This window comes from Tetrao urogallus (genome assembly GCF_951394365.1).
Source record: "Tetrao urogallus genome assembly, chromosome: 5".
Classification (NCBI taxonomy): domain Eukaryota; kingdom Metazoa; phylum Chordata; class Aves; order Galliformes; family Phasianidae; genus Tetrao; species Tetrao urogallus.
In genome coordinates this window covers 15,349,685-15,368,373 of record NC_136818.1, presented here as the reverse complement: position 1 = coordinate 15,368,373, position 18,689 = coordinate 15,349,685, and the positions used below count along the sequence as shown (strand labels likewise).

The 18,689-nt window shown below is 36.5% G+C and overlaps 1 protein-coding gene across 1 annotated transcript in view; it reads left to right on the top strand.

Annotated features, from left to right (window-relative positions):
* The window catches only part of ZNF644 (zinc finger protein 644), a gene marked incomplete at both ends in the record, with an annotated part of 46,303 nt that extends 27,861 nt beyond the window's left edge, over positions 1–18,442 (top strand). The window contains 6 exons of the mRNA XM_079535319.1: positions 4,060–6,106; positions 6,532–7,087; positions 7,288–7,893; positions 10,458–10,580; positions 17,679–17,781; positions 18,250–18,442. Of these exons, the coding sequence (XP_079391445.1) occupies positions 4,060–6,106; positions 6,532–7,087; positions 7,288–7,893; positions 10,458–10,580; positions 17,679–17,781; positions 18,250–18,442 (3,628 nt within the window). The remainder of the gene's footprint in view (positions 1–4,059; positions 6,107–6,531; positions 7,088–7,287; positions 7,894–10,457; positions 10,581–17,678; positions 17,782–18,249) is intronic.
* Between the last annotated feature and the right edge of the window lie 247 nt (positions 18,443–18,689).

Sequence of the window (18,689 nt, the reverse complement as noted above, 5' to 3'; positions counted from 1 at the left end):
GATTCCTATCAAAAAGAATTCTTAATGAACAGAAAGTGGACAGCATAGGTTTGATGACAGGAAGGTTGCATCTAATCTGAATTACTGAGTGACCTGGGAAGCTTGCTGAGAGGGATTACCGAATAATTATGTTAATATGCAATTATCACCTCATTTCTTCTGCAGTAACCTCAAGATGTAGTGTAGTCAGGGTGTTATAGCAAGTGCTGATAGTTTGCAAAAATACTGATGTTCAAGATTTTTGTGACTACAAGATTAGCTTAAGGCATTTAAATGATGATCTGTCAGCTTGAAGACAGATCTGACCTTACACTCTTTTAATGCTTACAGTATCTGGCCACAGGCATTCATATCTGCAGAACTAATTATGATTTGAAACTGATATTTTATGAGTAAAAATAGTATTTAGAAAGCAAAAATATGTATTTAAAATTACTAAATTAAATCAGTTGGAATTGGGCTTAGTTGGCTAAACAATTGGTCGTCTTCTACTTTTGAAAATGAAATAATGCCACTGTAATAAACAGTGGGTTACCTAAGTCAGGAACAACACTGTTAACCATGCTTCATTCGTTCTAAGTTTACCTAAAATGATTGAATAGAATTTTGAAGTTTCCAAGGTATGAGCCTAGAATTGTGGTGTTTGTATAGGCTTTCTGTGCTCTGCTGTTTTGCACGCATCTTCTGTGTGAATGTTTCTAAATAAAAAATTAACTGCTTTGCCCTGGTAGTGGATGTGGCAAGCACTATTTGCAATATTAAATCTGAAGTTTAATCTCAATGTTTACGTTTCAAGTACTCTAAGGATTAACTACCATATATTTTGACAGAACTGGTGCAATGTGTGTTTTGAATGTGGTGTAGAAAGCTATAAAACTATATGGAAATATACAAAGATTATTGTGTACTCTTTGTTAAATCTTTGTTGTTTCAATGATTGATTTTCTGTTTTTTCCAAGCAGTTCAGGATTAAGTAGCATTTCAGTCTGGATATTGTGCTTCCTCAATGGCACAAGTGAAATAATAGCAATGTTCTTCTCAAAAGTAATGGCATTGTGTGGCACCGTTGTTATTGAGCAGATTCCTACATGTACAGTACTGCATTTTGGCTCCCTATTATCACAATACTCACAAATCTAAGAATATCTTTTATGTTTTTTTTTTTAAATACACTGTTAAAAACTTGTTGTCCTGCACACCTAATAGTGAATTGTAACACCCCAATAGCTGGAAAAATGTGATAATTAGCAGAAAATTATTAAAATGTAACAGCAATATTATCGATATGATAAGCAGCTAAGGCTTAATTCAAAGCCTGAAATCTGTAGGGACTGCTGTATTACCATAGATGTCTTCTAATCAGATCCATATGGAATAGTTCACAATCTCCATAAATACACAGTATGGAAGGGAGTCTCTTTTGAGATTGCACGATGTGATGTTTTGGATATTGTTCATGATAGTCCTGAAGATTGAGGTGGTTGTATTGTGCCCTCTCCTCCTTGTTTTAACTCAGGTTTTAACAATATTGCACACAGTTTTTGTGTATGGAGCAACATGATTTTTCCTTCACCCTGTAAACCTGTGAAAAGTTTTCAGGAGCCATTTGATAATGAGGGCTGCAATCTCCGTGTTCTCAGACAGCCTCCCTGCTGTTTGGGGGGTACCAGTGGGGTTGCTTTAAATGGGAAGCGTCTGTTCTTCCTCTGAACCCCTAACACCACAACAGATGGGTGGAACTTGGAACGTGGAAGGTTTTACCTCAGAGGTGGTAACAGTGAAGCCACTCATTAACACTGAATTTACCACTTTGTTAGCAACATTGCTTCCTGTTGAGAAAAGCTAATGTAGGCTCTGAAATTGACTGAGCATGCACTTGTCTACATCTGCAGTAACAAAATGAAGAAAATGCACGACTTTTAGGAAAAGCTAACTTACTGGACTTCTTCTAAACTTTCTTGGAACGTTTTAGAGCCTGCTGTTAATTATTAAATGGAGCTTATGCTTCCACTTATAAAATCATTTGAGCAGTCCTGTGTCTTTGAAGCTTTCCCCTCTTTAATTTGATTTTTTTTTTTACACTACTGATTTTGTAGTGCATGTTTGTAGTACCCTTCTCTAACTTGTGTTTATGTTGTAAAGACTCCTGCTGCGTAGTGCGTTATCACCATTTAAGGATGATACTGTAAATATGGTGTTATTGGAAGTTCGTGTTGTGTAGAAACTGGCTCATCTGAAAAGAGCAAAGAAACTCAGAAATTACAAAATGAAGACACATATCTGGAGCATCTAGTTGAACATTAGGACATTCAAGTACCCTAATAAATAGAATCATTTCATGTGCATTGGGCATTTGTTACTGAGCTGATGTGAGTACAGCAGCACTGCTAAATTGAGTAGTTCACTAACTGCGTAGCAAAGAAAACACTTTTTGAACTTCTTCCTGTAAAAAGTTTTTTTTTCACTTTATTTGTACTCCCTATACGGTTTATTTTTCTTCAAAATGGTTAAGAAAAAAATGCAGTATACTGAGGTTTGTTATTTAGAAACTTTAAGGAGATTAGATTATTTTGTCAGTTTACTCATTTGAAGAGCACAGAATTTCATGAGGCTCTGGCTAGCTTTGAATTACATGGCTGGCTATCATGATGTTGAATTGGAAAAACTAATAGTTCTGAATTAATTTTGGTGTGTGATGTATGAAGATGAAATTGGTGCCCTTTAAACAGCTTATTTTGTATCCTTAGGAAAAAAGGATGTCAAGCGTGGTCTTCCTTGATTTTGATGAAGGACCACTGCAAGGAGCCATGGACATTTGTCGTGAGTTATAACACCGTAATTTGAAGAGTCTAGGTAATGACTCCATTCAATAGGATTCTTTATTCAAAATGTTGATTAATGTCTGAAATTAAGCATGCGATGGCAGACACAGATCCCCTAAAATATGAAAGTACAATTCAAGGGTAAAAATGTGTTTTCTGTAAAACAGGTAAATGTTTCCATCTCTGAGGTGGATGTTGTAATGCCTTACACTTATTGTGTTCTCAAGACCCATATGTAGGAAACTTCTTTGTGCTCAATAAGCATTGGGTAGATTGTGTGTAAATGAATGTTGCTTATGAAAAGCCGTACTTAACACACGTGAAGAATTAATTTGTAATATTCTCTGTCATACACTGAATTCGACATGGTGATTTCGTTAGGTAGATAAATCCTAACTAAATATTTTTTTAGCTGATTATTTTTTTCCACCTTTAAGAAAATCTGTTTTATTTGATTACCATTTTAAATGGGCTCAGAACATCAGCAGGATCTGTTTTATGTATTTGTCTGAAAGCAAGGAGAGTGCTTTTTTAAGAACATAATGGGAAAACATTTCATTTCTCCAGTGAATTTGATCCTTTGCTATGTTTGCAGCAGCAATTATATGTCCAAAATTGGCCTAGTTGGATGTATTCTCTATTAATACCCAAGTAAAAGCACTACAAGCTCCTGCGTATCATTATGTCAACTGTATACAAGTGCTTTGAAAGAAGCGATACCTTGAGATATACAAAAATTATGTTGGTTTATTTCTTAGGTCTCAAAGGGAATTACATTTTAAAAAGTAATATGAAAATCACTGAAATGACTGTAGTGGCTGTCTGGATAACCTTAACTCCTTACTTGTTTTACTTTTAGAACAGAATTAAGGATAAACAGTATGCTCAAGTGAATATACATGTAAAATGCATTTGCACAATTTTTGGTCAATCATATTTTTGCATGTAAGTGTTGAAACTTTTTTTTGGACTGAGATAATACTAGACAGTGCTGTACCATTATTAATATAGTCTAGCAAAAAAAAAAAAAGTATACGGTTTTTGGTTCCCTTATTGATTGATTTAAAACATGTCTCAAACTTCTTAGAATATATTTTTTTCAATTCAAAACATTCTGACTACAGTGTGAAGGAGCATGGTCCTAGAGAAAATTGTAAATTAAAATTGCCGTTCTTATATTTCTGTGATTCTGATTCCTTTCTTTCTTGTTTTGTTGTTTTTTGTTTGTTTGTTTTAGTATAAATGTACTTAATGGACAGACCAGCAACATGGATGATTTAGAGATGAATACTGAAGTTACTGGTGCTAAAGAAGAAGAAGAGGAAATCCTATGTGATTTTGTATCTGAGGAGGAAGGTGGCATTCCTGAATCGCAAGAGAGTGACGCATTGTTTCAGAAAAACAGTACATTGACTCTGCCTGAGGAGCTATCCAGGGACAGATCTGAAAAAGCCTTAAGTGGAGGCCAGACTTCTCTATTTATACACACTGGTGCTCCTACTGTTTCTAGTGAAAACTTTATCTTGTCTAGAGGAACTGCTGTTAATGGACCAGTTTCACACTCCACCTCAACAAAAACTTCCATTATGAATAAAGGCAGTGTTTCACTAACCACTGGACAGCCTGTAGGTCGTCATACAGATTCCTGCTCAACTTTGACTGTGGTTCATGATCTTCAGCTGCCTGCAAAGAGTACAACAGAAAATTCAAATCAGCACCAAGTTTTATTTTTGTTACCTGATGTAGCACATGCTAAGAACGTGACTCATTCCATTAAAAATTTACCTACCTCTGCTTCAGTTGGTTGTGACTCACAGAAATCAGTAGGAAATAGTGTAGACAGCACTTTAGTAGGCCAAGTAGAAGTTTGTGAGGATGACAAAAATTTACTGGTAAAAGACGATTGTGTTGATGCATTAACAGGCATTTCCTCAGGTACAGGTGGTTTCAGATCGGGATGTGAACCCAGCTGGGATCCACAAAAAGAGTTTATACAGTTTCTTATGACAAATGAAGAAACAATAGAGAAATCTCCCATTCACTGTAAAGTAGGTTTAGAAAAAAAGAGAAAAAGAAAAATGGATGTTAGTAAAATAACACGCTATACTGAAGACTGTTTTGGTGATACTACTTATATTCCTAGTAAGTCAAAACTGCTAACTGTTGACTTCTTAGAACAGAATGAGGAGCTACAAATAGTAGAACCTCAGAAATACTCGTTGAGTAAAGTAAAGCCTGAGTCCACAGATGAAGAGCTGGAAGCTGTTGATGCTATCCAGCAGCTCATTTATAGTCCCACTGGTAGCTGTGCAGAGGATGCTTCTCCTGTTCACACTAGCACTTTTCTTTCCAATACTTTAAAAAATAAATGTGAACAGAATGATTCTGAATCACCATCTACCTTCAGTACTGATGAACCATCATTTTATCCCTGTACAAAGTGCAATGTGAATTTTAGGGAGAAAAAACATCTGCATAGGCATATGATGTACCATTTAGATGGGAACAGCCATTTCCGACATCTCAATGTCCCCAGGCCCTATGCGTGTAGGGAATGTGGGAGGACATTTAGAGATCGTAATTCACTTCTTAAACACATGATCATTCACCAAGAACGAAGGCAGAAACTGATGGAAGAAATCCGTGAGCTGAAAGAGCTTCAGGATGAGGGTAGGAGTGCACGGTTACAGTGCCCACAGTGTGTATTTGGTACCAATTGTCCCAAAACATTTGTGCAGCATGCAAAGACCCATGAAAAAGATAAAAGATACTATTGCTGTGAGGAATGCAATTTCATGGCTGTGACAGAAAATGAACTTGAATGCCATCGAGGGATTGCTCATGGAGCAGTAGTCAAGTGTGCTGTTATTGGTAGTGACATGTCCCAGAGGAAGTCACAGAAGAAGGCATCCATGAAAGATCCATATTTAGGATCCTCAAAGAAGTCGTCAACGTACATGTGTAAGATGTGTCCATTTACAACTTCAGCTAGAAGCATTTTAAAAAAACACATGGAATATTTGCATCCAGCATCTTGCATTGATCCCTTTGGTAGCCATCTCAGACTAGAAAAAAGAAAAAGCAGCATAATAGAAGAATCTTTAGATTTTGGTAGCAGGACAAAACAGTTGATAAAACAATCTTCTACATTTCCAAAGAACTCAGTTTTAAAACAAGATGTAAAACGATCATTTGGCTCTACTTCACAGTCCAGTAACTTCGGAAAACTTCACAAGAGACCCTACAGGATACAGAAGGCTCGGAAAAGCGTTTCACAGTCATCTGTAAGTGTGTGCAATCTAAATTCTCCAGACAAGACCCTTTTGATTAGAAATAGCAGTGACCAGAAACATAGGAAGTTTTCATAAAGCAGCAAAGCAGAGAGCTAGTGTCAAAGCAAGCAATAATTATTTATGTAGATCTAAATGTGAAAACTACAATGATTAAAAAATATACTGATTCTTACTGTTTACGTTTTTAAGAGTCCATCTCTGTGAGTTCTTTACATTTATTTTCTCCATCAAGTAGCATCCATAATAATTTTTTGTCATGGATTCAGGTAATCTTAATTGCAAAGGAGCAGAAGGCTATAAAGATAATAAGCATGTAGCTGTAGTAAGAGTGGTTAAGGAGGGATGGCACTTTTACAGGAAATGGTTTGGATTGCTTTTCAGATTTTCTGCATAAAATGGCTGTTGTTGTTTTACAGAGACTTAACTCTGCTGAAAAAAAAGACAGCTATGAAACAGAGGATGAAAGTTCATGGGATAATGCTGAACTGTGTGATTACACAACGCGGTCTGTGGAGGATGAATCTTACAGTGATATTAATCAGGAGCATGTAAGCCTATTCCCTATATTCAAAGGTAAAATGGAAGATCATGAAGCTGGTGATAAATCTTCACTTAGTTATGAGCAGAATGATGGCTTTTATTTTGAGTATTATGAAGATGCTGAGAGTAGTAACTTCCTGCATGATTTGCATGATGCACAGAATTTAGAAAATGTAGGATCAGCGTTGCCAAAGCATAATTCAGTTTTCCATTGGACTGATTTGTCACTTGAAAAGAAGTCCTGCCCATACTGCCCAGCAACCTTTGAAACAGGTGTTGGATTGTCCAACCACGTCAGAGGACATCTTCACAGAGCTGGATTAAGCTATGAAGCCCGTCATGTTGTTTCACCAGAACAGATAGCAACAAGTGACAAAATGCAACATTTTAAAAGAACTGGAACAGGAACTCCTGTTAAACGTGTTAGAAAAGGTATGTGTTTTTTAAATTTGTTTATTGTTGTTGTTGTTTTTTTTAAGTTTTGGTGTAGAGGGGACAAAGTGCACTAAATTGAGCACTAAGCAAGACTTGCTTTATTTTGTTGTAAAGCCTCTCTTCGTCCTTGTGATTTGCTATTGTAATATTTAACAGTACATAATTGTCAAAATACATGAAAATTATTTTCTTTGTAGCAATTGAGAAATCTGAAACTTCCTCTGAGCACACGTGTCAGCTCTGCGGAGGCTGGTTTGATACTAAAATTGGATTGTCAAATCATGTGCGAGGACACCTGAAGAGGCTTGGCAAAACCAAGTGGGATGCACACAAGTCTCCGATCTGTGTTTTGAATGAAATGATGCAAAATGAAGAGAAGTATGAAAAAATACTAAAGGCTTTGAATAGTCGCCGTGTTATTCCCAGACCCTTTGTTGCTCAGAAATTTGCATCAAATGATGACTTTTTATCTCAGAATGTTATACCTCTCGAAGCATACCATAATGGCCTAAAGACTGAAGATATATCTGTGTCTGCATCAGAGGAAGAAGGGCTGAGTTTCCTAAATGAATGTGATGAAACAAAGGCAGTACTACATAATGAAAAAAAAAATCAGTCACTTACACTGATAGAACTTCTGAAAAATAAAAGGTTAGGAGAAGAAAGGAGTCCTGGTATTTCTTCTCAAAAGATTCATAATCAAACTGCGAGAAAGAGGTTTGTTCAGAAATGTGTTCTTCCATTAAATGAAGACAGTCCATTGATGTATCAGCCACAAAAAATGGACTTGACTATGCAGTCAGGTAAGAAGGTGTTTCTCGCTGTCTTCACAGCATTTCCAAACGAATGTTTTAATTCACAGAAAATGTAAAGTGCAGAGGATTTTATTTTGGAATTTGTTTATTTAATTCTTGTTTCATTTCCAGAGGACCTTGACTGCGAGAGGTAGTGCAAAAAATTTTTCTTGTGTGTTTTTTCTTAAGTGAATATTCAGTACTGAGGGCTTTTGGCACAGAATGTAGTACCTGTTCTGCGTATGGTTGGGCTTACAGATTCAAAGTGGGCATAAAACGAGCCTCAAAAAGGAAGAAGACAGATCCTGCAGTAACCATATGTCGAAGTGTCCGGGCATATATGGTAGACTTAACAGTTCTGAGATGTTTGGGCTTGTGACCCTGTTTCTGGGCTTTAAAACTGCTGGTTTGAGAATCACATCTTTTAAATCTTGGAGGTTTGTGCAAAACAGCATTTGCTCAAACTGACAGAACTGTCGATGCCATTATTAGCACATAGTGTTTTAAATTGATTAATCTCTCTTAACTAATTTTGATGTTTTTAGGCAAACATGCTCTTACACCATAGATTAATTATTGTTTGTTTTAAAATTGTGGCTGCTCTGAGAAACTGGTGCTTTCTTAAGGTCTGTCTGTCCTGAGTGAAGATGTGTGTTGGTTGTAGCCAGTAGAGTTCTGATAGGCAGCATCGGACTGATAGGGATGAAGATGTTCCCTGCACTGAGACTTGTGCTGATGAGGCAATTCTGTGATCAACTTTCTAGTTACTCTGTTACTGCTGCTACTTAGAAAGCAGGTTTTTTGGAGCAATGTTTTTAACCTACTTGTCACATAAGAGTTATTTCTTGTCTCGGGAAATTGTAGTAGAATTCTTTTCAGTGTGTATGCAGAGCTTGCGTTTACCTGTTTCTTGTTGGAGCACCACCTTATGGCGCTGCAAGATTCCTTAAGCTGAGGAGAAGGTTCTTAGTTTTATACTCATGACTTTTGGTTCTGTTGGTTTTCTCATCAGTACCCAGTGCAGGTTAGTAAAATTGGCAGTGCCTTGTACTTTTTTTCACCTCTATTCTTATCTGCCCTTAAAGAAATAAGAAGCCCAGTGTGCTCAAAAGATCTTTTAAGGGACTATTGAAAGTGTGGCAGTCAATTTCTTAGAGTGGCTTTCTAAAATGACAGGTGGAACAGAATTACGTTCAATGTCATGTGGATGTATGTGGTTGTTGTTAAAGAAAGGGTACTTTATGCTGGAAGGTGTGTCTTCGACAGGCTTAATTATTTGAAAAACTGTGCTAGAGGAGAAGCTTGCTAAAAACAGACACATTTTATTGCTGTCTGTTTAATGTTTACTGCTGAGTGCTGGATAACAGGCAGCACCTGCTTGGTTGCGATGAACAATCAGGGTAAAATAAACATGTGCTTATATAATACTAACAGTTATGTACGGGGCCCTATAATTATCTGTGGCTGAGGTAACAGTTTGACAACTAACGATCGCACTGTGCCAGTTGAGTTGGTGAGAAAGTATTTAGCATCAAGTTGAAATCCTCAATTCTTCCTAAAGAAGAATGGCAAATGTTTCTAATCCCATTTTTAGTTTTCAAAAAGCTTTGTGGTTTTTTTCTTTTTTGTTGTTGTTGTTATTTGTTTTTTAAACCAACCAGACCTTCTTTAACTTACCTGAAAAAAAACTGCACATCTTCTGTGTGCTGCTGGAGAATAAGATTCCTTCCTTCCTGCAAGCAGAAGCATTCTTTCTGAGTAGATTGGGCTTTTTTAATCTGTTCTAATAATAATTTATTAATAGAGAACTGGAAACAGTATCTTTAGTAAAATGAGGGGAGAACATTATGGTAAAGTTGAGCAGGGGAGAAGTAATAATGCTTTCTTTGTCTGGTAAGTGAGGGGTTCAGTATTGTTGCACTTTCACTGTTTTCCTGTGATAAAAGCATGCTCCTTTGTTGGTTATTTAGCACGGAGATTTTAGCAAAGATCTTTGAATCATTAACTTTCATTATTGGTGACGTATCTAAAGTAATGAACAGAATATGCACTGAACAAAATGTTTTGTCTAACAGATGTTCAGTTATGTGCTTTACCACCTTTCTCTCTAAGCCTTCAACAGTAGCCTAATTTAGTATTGAGCCTTTTTGTCTTATGGGTAAAACACTTAATTACCACTTTGTCAACCAGACTTTTAAAATTCTCTTTATTGGAAATGTTACAAGCTCTGAAATTTCTCAACAGTACTGTGGTATTCAAATTGCAGGATTGTGTTTGGGGAATAGAGCTTCGTGATACGGAGATCTGTAGGAATTTGTTAGCAGCCTGATGCAGAGTAGCCTAATGGGTTCAAGTTGCCTTCCTTCTGTTCTTTTCAAATAACAAGGTTTGGCTTAAAGCACTACGTGGAAAGCTAATGACGGTTAACTTCGATCCTTCTAATATACTAAACAATTGCATCTATGCAGTGAATATATTTAAAACCATCTCTATTACAGAAAACCTTTTACAACGCTTTGAGAATTTCATTTTTTGAAGAGAGAACTGGATTATAGTTTTCTTTTGAATGATAGGTATGCCTGTGAAGCTTAGAACGTGTGTGCATTGCAATACGACGTTTACAAGTGCTGTTAGCCTGTCCAACCACTTACGCGCTTATGCACGAAAGAAGAGTGCTGGACTTTTGACTGGGACAGGTATGTTTTGTTACAGATGTAAAAGCAAGTCTGTCTATGATACATTTTCCTCATCAGACTGGACAAAAGCATATGTTAATTCAAAATAATTTTGAAGCTTCCGTTGATAAAGAATTTATTTGCCATAAAACTTCAGCAACTTGTAAACACAGATATGTTGCTGTTGTCCACTCTCATGTCTGATTTTCATTCTTACTCATTTATTTTGGATCCAACACTTAAGGTATGTGTAAGCAAAACTAAGAGATGTTCACTCAAAATTCATTCTCCCACGATATCACAATTTCCAAACCAACTAGTTGACCATCTAATAAAGTCTTTATAAGTACGTCAACAATTAAAAACATTAAGAAATAATTACACTACATATAACTACTAAGAATACTGTGGCTAAAAAACGGAAGAACCAAGTAATTTTCCAACTTGTGTATCTCTACCAACATAGTACATGTAGCTGTTTTCATTTTTTGTTTGGTTTACAAACCAATCATGGAGTGATAGATAATAGAGTGAGTGTGGTACAGCACTTGGCACTGCTGTTAATGCTTTTTTTTTTTTTAATTAAAACACACGTTTATTGAAAATCTTCTAGTATTCTGTATTTTGACTCATTTCCAGAGACATGCAGTTTTCTTGGCTGTAGGCAGATTCCTGAGTTTACTTGGAGTATTGCTTAGATCAGTGGGATTTTGTACGGTCAGTGGCAAGTTGGGGAGCAAACATGGAATATAGTGAAGAAAACTTAGACAGATTTAAAACTATGAAGTAATTCAGAAGTGCAGCAAGCAGTTGCCTGTATTGATAAGCACAGTCATTTACATAATGCTGAAAAAATATGTAATTCCATTTTTTATCTGTAGATGCGATTTGTTATGCTAGGTATATAAACAGGCTTTCTCTGTGACAGGCTGAATAACAATTTAAGTGTATTTTACACACGGAGCCTGTGGATGCCAGGTCTTGTTATACATAATGATATAATAAAGTAGATTTAGAATGAAAACAGTTGCACTAATATCCATTGTGTATGAGAATGATTTTAGTGATTCTGAAAGTTTTCATGTTTACACGGTAAAAAGATGGTGATAGTAGACTTCTTATACCACTGCTGTCATAGAATCATAGAACCATAGAATTGCTCAGGTTAGAAAAGACCTTAAAGATCATTGAGTCCAATCACAACCTAACCATACTACCCTTACTAACAATCCTCCGCTAAATCACGTCCCTGAGCATCACATCCAAGCAGTTTTTAAACACATCCAGGGATGTGTTTCAGCCACCTCCCTAGGGAGCCTGTTGCAGTGCTTAACAACCATTTCTGTAAAGAAAGTTTTTCCTGATATCCAACCTACACTTACCCTGGTGCCAACTTAAGGCCATTTCCCCTCGTTCTGTCAGGTACTAGCCCTATGGTGAGTTATTTTGCTTCTATACCTATTGGTAAATATAACTGTATTTAAATTGCACATTAAAATCTATCAGTTATTAAATGAAGGAGACGCTGAAACAAAGAAAATAGTACACAGAGCCTAGAGAAGCTCCTTTCACCTCAGCTAAATAGGAAATGTGGGAGCAGCTTCGGAGGTTTTTTGTTGTGTTGTGTTGTGGTTGTTGGGTTTTTTGTTATTGGTGGTGTTTTTTTTAAGGAACAGTTTGCAAGCTAATAATATAAGCAGTTGATGCCTTCTTTTTAAGAACTTAAACCTCCTGGGTCTTGTATCATCGAAACTAGAAGTTTGTTTACAATGAAGTTAGAAAGAAAATTTAACAAAAAAAAAAAACAAAAACTTGCTTCTAATCTCAGAAGGTAGAGCTGATCTACATTAATAGCCTATGCCATGCACATAAGGGCATTTCACTGAAAATGGTGGCTTAAGAGAGACTTAAGTTATAGCTATAGTATTATGCAACCAATGCACATGTGCTCATTTAGTAGTTACCATTAAAAACTTTGCACAGTTACAAAAGTTACAAAGTTTGTTTGTTGACTCTTCATTTGAGCAAGCTCAGTGTAAACCTAGTAGACCGGATAATACAATTTTAAACTTTTTTTTTTTTTCCTGATACTGCACAGTACACTGGAAGTTTTGCTAGGAAGAGGACAGCTTTACAGGATTTCACTAGCACATATTGATTTAAAACTTTGCTGAATGTTGTGCTTGGGCAGATGTCAGTTTATCTTTTGAAAAATAGTTGTGGCTGAGAGCCACTTGTAGACATCTTCTGCTTGGCTTCAGCTTGGAACTCTTATGGAGACAATGACAATACATTTATACAGGTTTCTTCTTCAGTTTTCATGAGATGATTCTTACATCTTTTAAAGCATACAGAACTGCCATGAAGAAATCTTATTAGTTGTGTATCATAGAATCACAGAATGGCCTGAGTTGAAAAGGACCTCAGAGATCATCGGTTTCAACTCCCCTGCCATGGGCAGGGTCTCCATATTTATCTTAGTTTCTTGCTGTCATTAAATAAGTGTGTGCAAACACACACTAGTTCTTTTATTATTTGGTAATTGTTATGGGAGCTATCTAGGTGTTACTGTTTAGTAAAAGCAGTACAGTAAGCTGTACAAGTCACCTAAGCGAGAGCTGTCCCAGGCCTACATTACTGTATGCACCAGTCTACTCAATTTTTCAATTTGTCTGCGTGTTTTCAATAGATGGTTATCATATTGCTTTTCTAGCAGATGCCCATTTTCGTCAGAATCAGCATTTTTTTTCATTTGGTCAAATGTTACAAGTTCCATTTTTTTAAATGCAACTTGACATTTTTAGTTATAACTGAAATAGCTGCATGATTGTACATTTTGAGAATGGGCTCAGGAGAAAAACATTCAGAAGTGGAACTTTCTAGGCTGTTGGCTGTTCAAAATTAGTGTTCATTATTAAGCTTAATTTGTGCTTAACTACTGCATAGCAAGTGCTTCACTGAGTTCATTTTTACAGTTACTGGCTTTTGTATTAGGGGTTGCATGATGGTCTGTCTTCTCAAGAGCATGTATCAAACTGACTCTTATCAAACAGACCTGTGCAAAATCTTCTAAATGCATCCTTCCCTTCTTGGTACAGTTGTATATCCAGCTTCCTTTCTTTTCTTTTTACCAGGCTTCTCTTCTTACTTAAAATCTCCTACTTCTGTCTTGCAGCTTGGCTTTTTACATATTCTCTTTTTCTTACTCTGTCCACCTACTTAATCTCTTCTTAACAGCTGTAATTTCTGGGAGTCATCACTCTCTTCTTTGCTCTCTGCTTCTGTAGGTGGAGGATACTCTCCCAGAAGTTTGGGAGAGAACAATAATATACTAGTAAGGACTTTGTCTTGGAGCCAGCAGTATGGCTGAGGTAGTGATTTCTGTGGTCACCACCTTTCCAAATAGTTTCTAATATTGCAGTTGTAGCTTCAGGGGGTTTGCTGTATAAGTGTGTGCAACCACAGCAGGGATCAGAGATCTGCTGGATTTGCATGTCTTTATTTGATGCTGATCAGCCAGCAGAGTGGGCTGAATTTAGCATTGCATAAAATCCTTCAGAGAGCCAAATTATTGGAGTATTTTATATACATATATATATGCAAAAAAATTCTGAATTTCTTTTGCATTGTACTTTGCAATAATGATGAGACAAGGTAAAAAAAATGATTGAATTTGACTAATTAGTGAATAAATACACAAGAGGGATGTTTTTCTAACTTGGCAGTGTTTTTAAATGGTTAGAGTCACTTATGTATGCAGTTACTCAACTTGTGTCATATTTTATGACAAAAGTCATAAAGTCTTGATAAAGACGGGGCTTTGGTCTACTGAAAAGAAAGGTGTTCCACTCTGGAGGACATTAAGAGGTGGAGCACACAGGTTAGCATAGGTGTGTTTTAATTTTGAGACTCAGACCAAAGATCATGGAATTAAGGATCCCCAGTTGTGGCATTTGTAATGCATATTGTCCTAGATGTGCTGATTATAACCTCCTGTCACCATCTACTTGTCAGTCTTTCTTGATAAACTATCACAGATCAGTAGTTTTTTATACGCAGTCTTTTGACATAGCATGTGTTTTTCTAAACATTATGATCAAATTGGACTTGAGTGCCTCAAGAAGTTCACCCCATTGTTTGGTTATCTTCCTTAGTCTTACATGAGTTTTCTCTCTGTCATGCTGTGTCAGTTTTGATGAAGTGGTACAACTTGTAGTTCACAAAAGGCTTTTGGAAGCAGCAGGTGGCCAAACGTGCAAGAAGGAGGCTTCCTGCAAAGAGAACTGGTTCTTTGTGGAGAAAGGCCCATAATTACAAAGGTTAATAGTTTTGGGAGCTGTCTTTGCCACAAAGTAGGCATAATTACATGTATCTCCTCCATCTCTTTGGCGATTTGCTGCAAGTACGGTCTGAATTTCCATTGCAAGAACTGCATTGTCTTTGGTCTCTTCCTGAGAGTGCTAAAAATGCTCTCTGCTGAGATCATGCTTTGTTTTACAGTAAAGGTATCCAAAGAGTTTTGTTCAGAACATGCTTGCTACAGATGAAACAATAGTATGTCTTATTTGATGCTTGCAAAGGCTTGCGGGCATCATACCAGCAATGTGTAAGCAGATGTGACATGTAACTTCATTTAAAGTCGTTACTCTCTCGATAGGCAAAAATGGAATTAATCTAAGAATGCATTGAGTGATCTGATTATTGTTTTTCTTGAAGTTTCATTATATTTTCTGGTCTTCGTTTTGTATTTTCTCTGTCTAGAATGTCTGTTGTAAATGATGCAGAGATGTCCATACGTCTGTTTTGCTTTGTTTTTTGTGGGGTTTTTTAAGTTGTTCTTGGGAAAATATACCTTTCACGGAAGTAGTAACTACTTCTCCTGCTGTATTATGATTGCCTGTTTACCCATGTTGCTGTCCATTTGATTTCATAGTAGTACAGAGAGTTTTTTTTCCTAGAAGAATATACAAATGCTTAAAACTATTTGGGAGCTCTGTTGCAGAAAACCAAATAAGAAGGTGAAGACTCTGAAATGCTTGGGATGTGTGTGAGTAGAATCAAATTTCTTGATGAGAATGAGTGTCTTAAGTTTGCCAATCTGAAGGAAACAAGCTAGTTCTTGTTTCAAATGCCTGCGGGCTTTTCTAGGTGGAGCCTCCTGTCTGCTGCTTTTTGCTCATTTGTATCAACTGACATCAGCTAACTGACATCAGGTGCGACTCCTGGATGCCTTTGCATTCAAAGAAAATGACGACTTACAACTGTTTCCTTCACATGACATTTTGCAAAATCAGCAGTGGCAAAGCTTTTGCTGTAACAACTGCTTCAGATAAGTCTTCCCTCATGCAAGTAATTCTCTTGAGAGAATCAGCCTCTAGGTTTCAGTATTTTCTGTGCTTACATTTCTGGTGCTGTTGTTACAGGTGTTGCAGTATGTGACATGTTAATACTACTCAGTAGTTCCTAGAGCATTAAAGATAGTGATTGAAGTTCCTAATTATCTAAAGGATATCTTTTTTATGAGAACATAAAACAGTAAGGACCCCTTACCTGTTCACTTTTTCAGAAGTTATCTTGGCCATTTCTCTCTCACTGGCTTTATATTGAGACTGCTTTCCTTGGTACTGTCAGGAAAAAAAAACAAAAACACTGTTGAGGCTTATCTTCGTAATGGTGGCTTCACCCAGAATCTGAAAGAACTTTCCTTAGGTTGGTGTCTCCTCCTTTTCTAATTGTCTGCAGTCTGATTTGTTCTCTGGTTCCTTCAAACCTCCAAAAATCATTCATTTTTTTTCGAAGTACTGTGAGAATCTTCAGTCTGGGGATGGAAATGAGAAGTGCTCGGTGTATCTACAGGTTTAAGGTTTAGCTACAGGGTAAAAGCCATGTTTGGGAGGTGCTCTTTTGGAAGGCATAAGAAGAATGACGGATGCAATTGAGCCTATTTGTATGTTCTTTAAATCAGCATGTTTTGCCTCCACAGATGACGTCTTATGCTTCAGGATACTAAGCTTTTCTGTTTTCTGTTACACGAGTCAGAACTTAGGCAAGTTTAACAGCTTTTGAATTCCACTGTTAAGATGTCTCAGTAGCATAGCATATGCCTTTTTAGTATCAATATCACTCATTACTGTCCTTCATATTTCTGTGTAGTTTTAGTATATCTTGTTTTTGGGATATAGTATAGCTAGATAACACTTATCAGTCCCGAACTGCTTGTCTTTCTTGAGCCTTATCAGTTATTTTCATCATACCAATATTAACTCAGTTTAATGCCCTCATCCTCCTACTTTGGCTACATACTAGAATCTCCAGGTTTTGTTGTAGGTTCCCGTGGCATCTGTTTATGGAAGGTGTAAACTTTTTAATGCAAATTGAACCTGTTTGCTATGTGTTTTCAGATAACACACATTACTTTCATAAATGGTTTCAAACAGCCTGAACTTAAAAAGATGGCCTTGCCATCCCTGTTGGTCGTTCTAATACCATCTTCTACTGTAGAGGATCAATACATGAATTTTGCAGGATGCATTATGGTTCAGACAGGAGTGAGGAGGAAGTTCCATTTGAAGTTGATCCATAGCATATAAAAGGAAAAAGTTTTTGCTTCGTTGAAAGTAAATGACGTGTTGCATTCAAACTAGAAATTCTTAATTGCATTAGCTGAAAGCTACGATTTTGTGAAGATGCAACCTGCTTGAACATGAGTGGTCTTACAATGTTCCTTGAATTACAGAACAATTTTCACATTTTGTCAGTGTTTTTGAATGAAAGGGTATTTCCAATGATGCTTTGTTTTTGTATAATTCCAGAAGTTAGCAGGTGCCTGCTGGTACTAAAACAACAGTTTAATGCTAAATGTCAATTATCTAGTCTTTCAAACTGCAAGTACTGTGCTTAAAGAAAGAGGTGGAGGTGGGGAGGAAGGCATTAGATGTTTCACCAGCACATTTCTTAGAGCATGTTACAATTGTTTTGTAATGTAGCTATAACTAAGCATACAATAACAAGGAGGTAGATATCTTTTCACCACTTCTATAGGGAATACTCGCTGAATATCTCTGGTTTAACACTGTCTGAAATATTGCTTTTTACATATGGAAATTTCTCTCTTCTTAGCTTTGGACTGTAAGCAAAAGAAGTCAAGGTCAAGATCTGGAAGCAAGAAAAAAATGCTGCCATTACCTCATAGTGCTGATGAAGTTTACATACTCAGATGCAGGTACATAGGGTTATTTTAATTGAAAGACTGTGTTCTTACGAGCTTGCTTACTTTAGTTGTAGGAATATTTAAGATTACATTCTGTAAAGTTTGTGACACTGGATAAGATGAGGGGGAAAGCAGTTGGTTATTTTCATTAATTTGGAGAAGATAATTTGAATCAATCATACTTAGTTGTTAAATTGCCAGCTCCCATTTCTCTAGCTAAAATCTTATTGGCCACTTTGAGTAATACTCTGTTCTTCAAAAGAAACCCTAAGAGGATCAGATTGTTACTCCTAGTATTACAAACATAGGAGCATAACTCGTATGAACTGCAGAGAATTGTGTTTATGGTTACTACTTAGTTACTAACATTTTCAACTAAATTTATAGAGAGGCAGACTTGAAGAAAATTAGGGCTTTGTTTGCATAATGTTTGAGCAGTGCTAGATATATCTTGATGGAACAATTTTAATATTTGCATAGGTTTTGTGGTCTGGTCTTTCGAGGACCTTTGTCTGTGCAAGAAGACTGGATAAAGCACTTGCAGCGACACATTGTCAACGCAAATCTTCCACGGACTGGAGCTGGCATGGTTGAAGTCACATCGCTACTTAAAAAACCTGCTTCGATTACTGAAACTTCATTTTCTTTACTGATGGCAGAAGCAGCATCATAGAACAAGAACACATTTTCAATTTGAATTGGATGTAAATTTGAAATACTTTGTCATTTTTTTTAATAAATTGTTACACTAAATTATGTTTATAAATCCTAAAGGCAAAAATAGAGGAAGTGGATTACAATAACATCAAAATAAATTGAATACTTAACAGTTACAGTAAGTAGTCTTTATATTTTATATAGGGTGGAAGATGTGTTTTTAAGGTTTATTATGTTTTTGTCAGTTACTGTGTTCACTATCA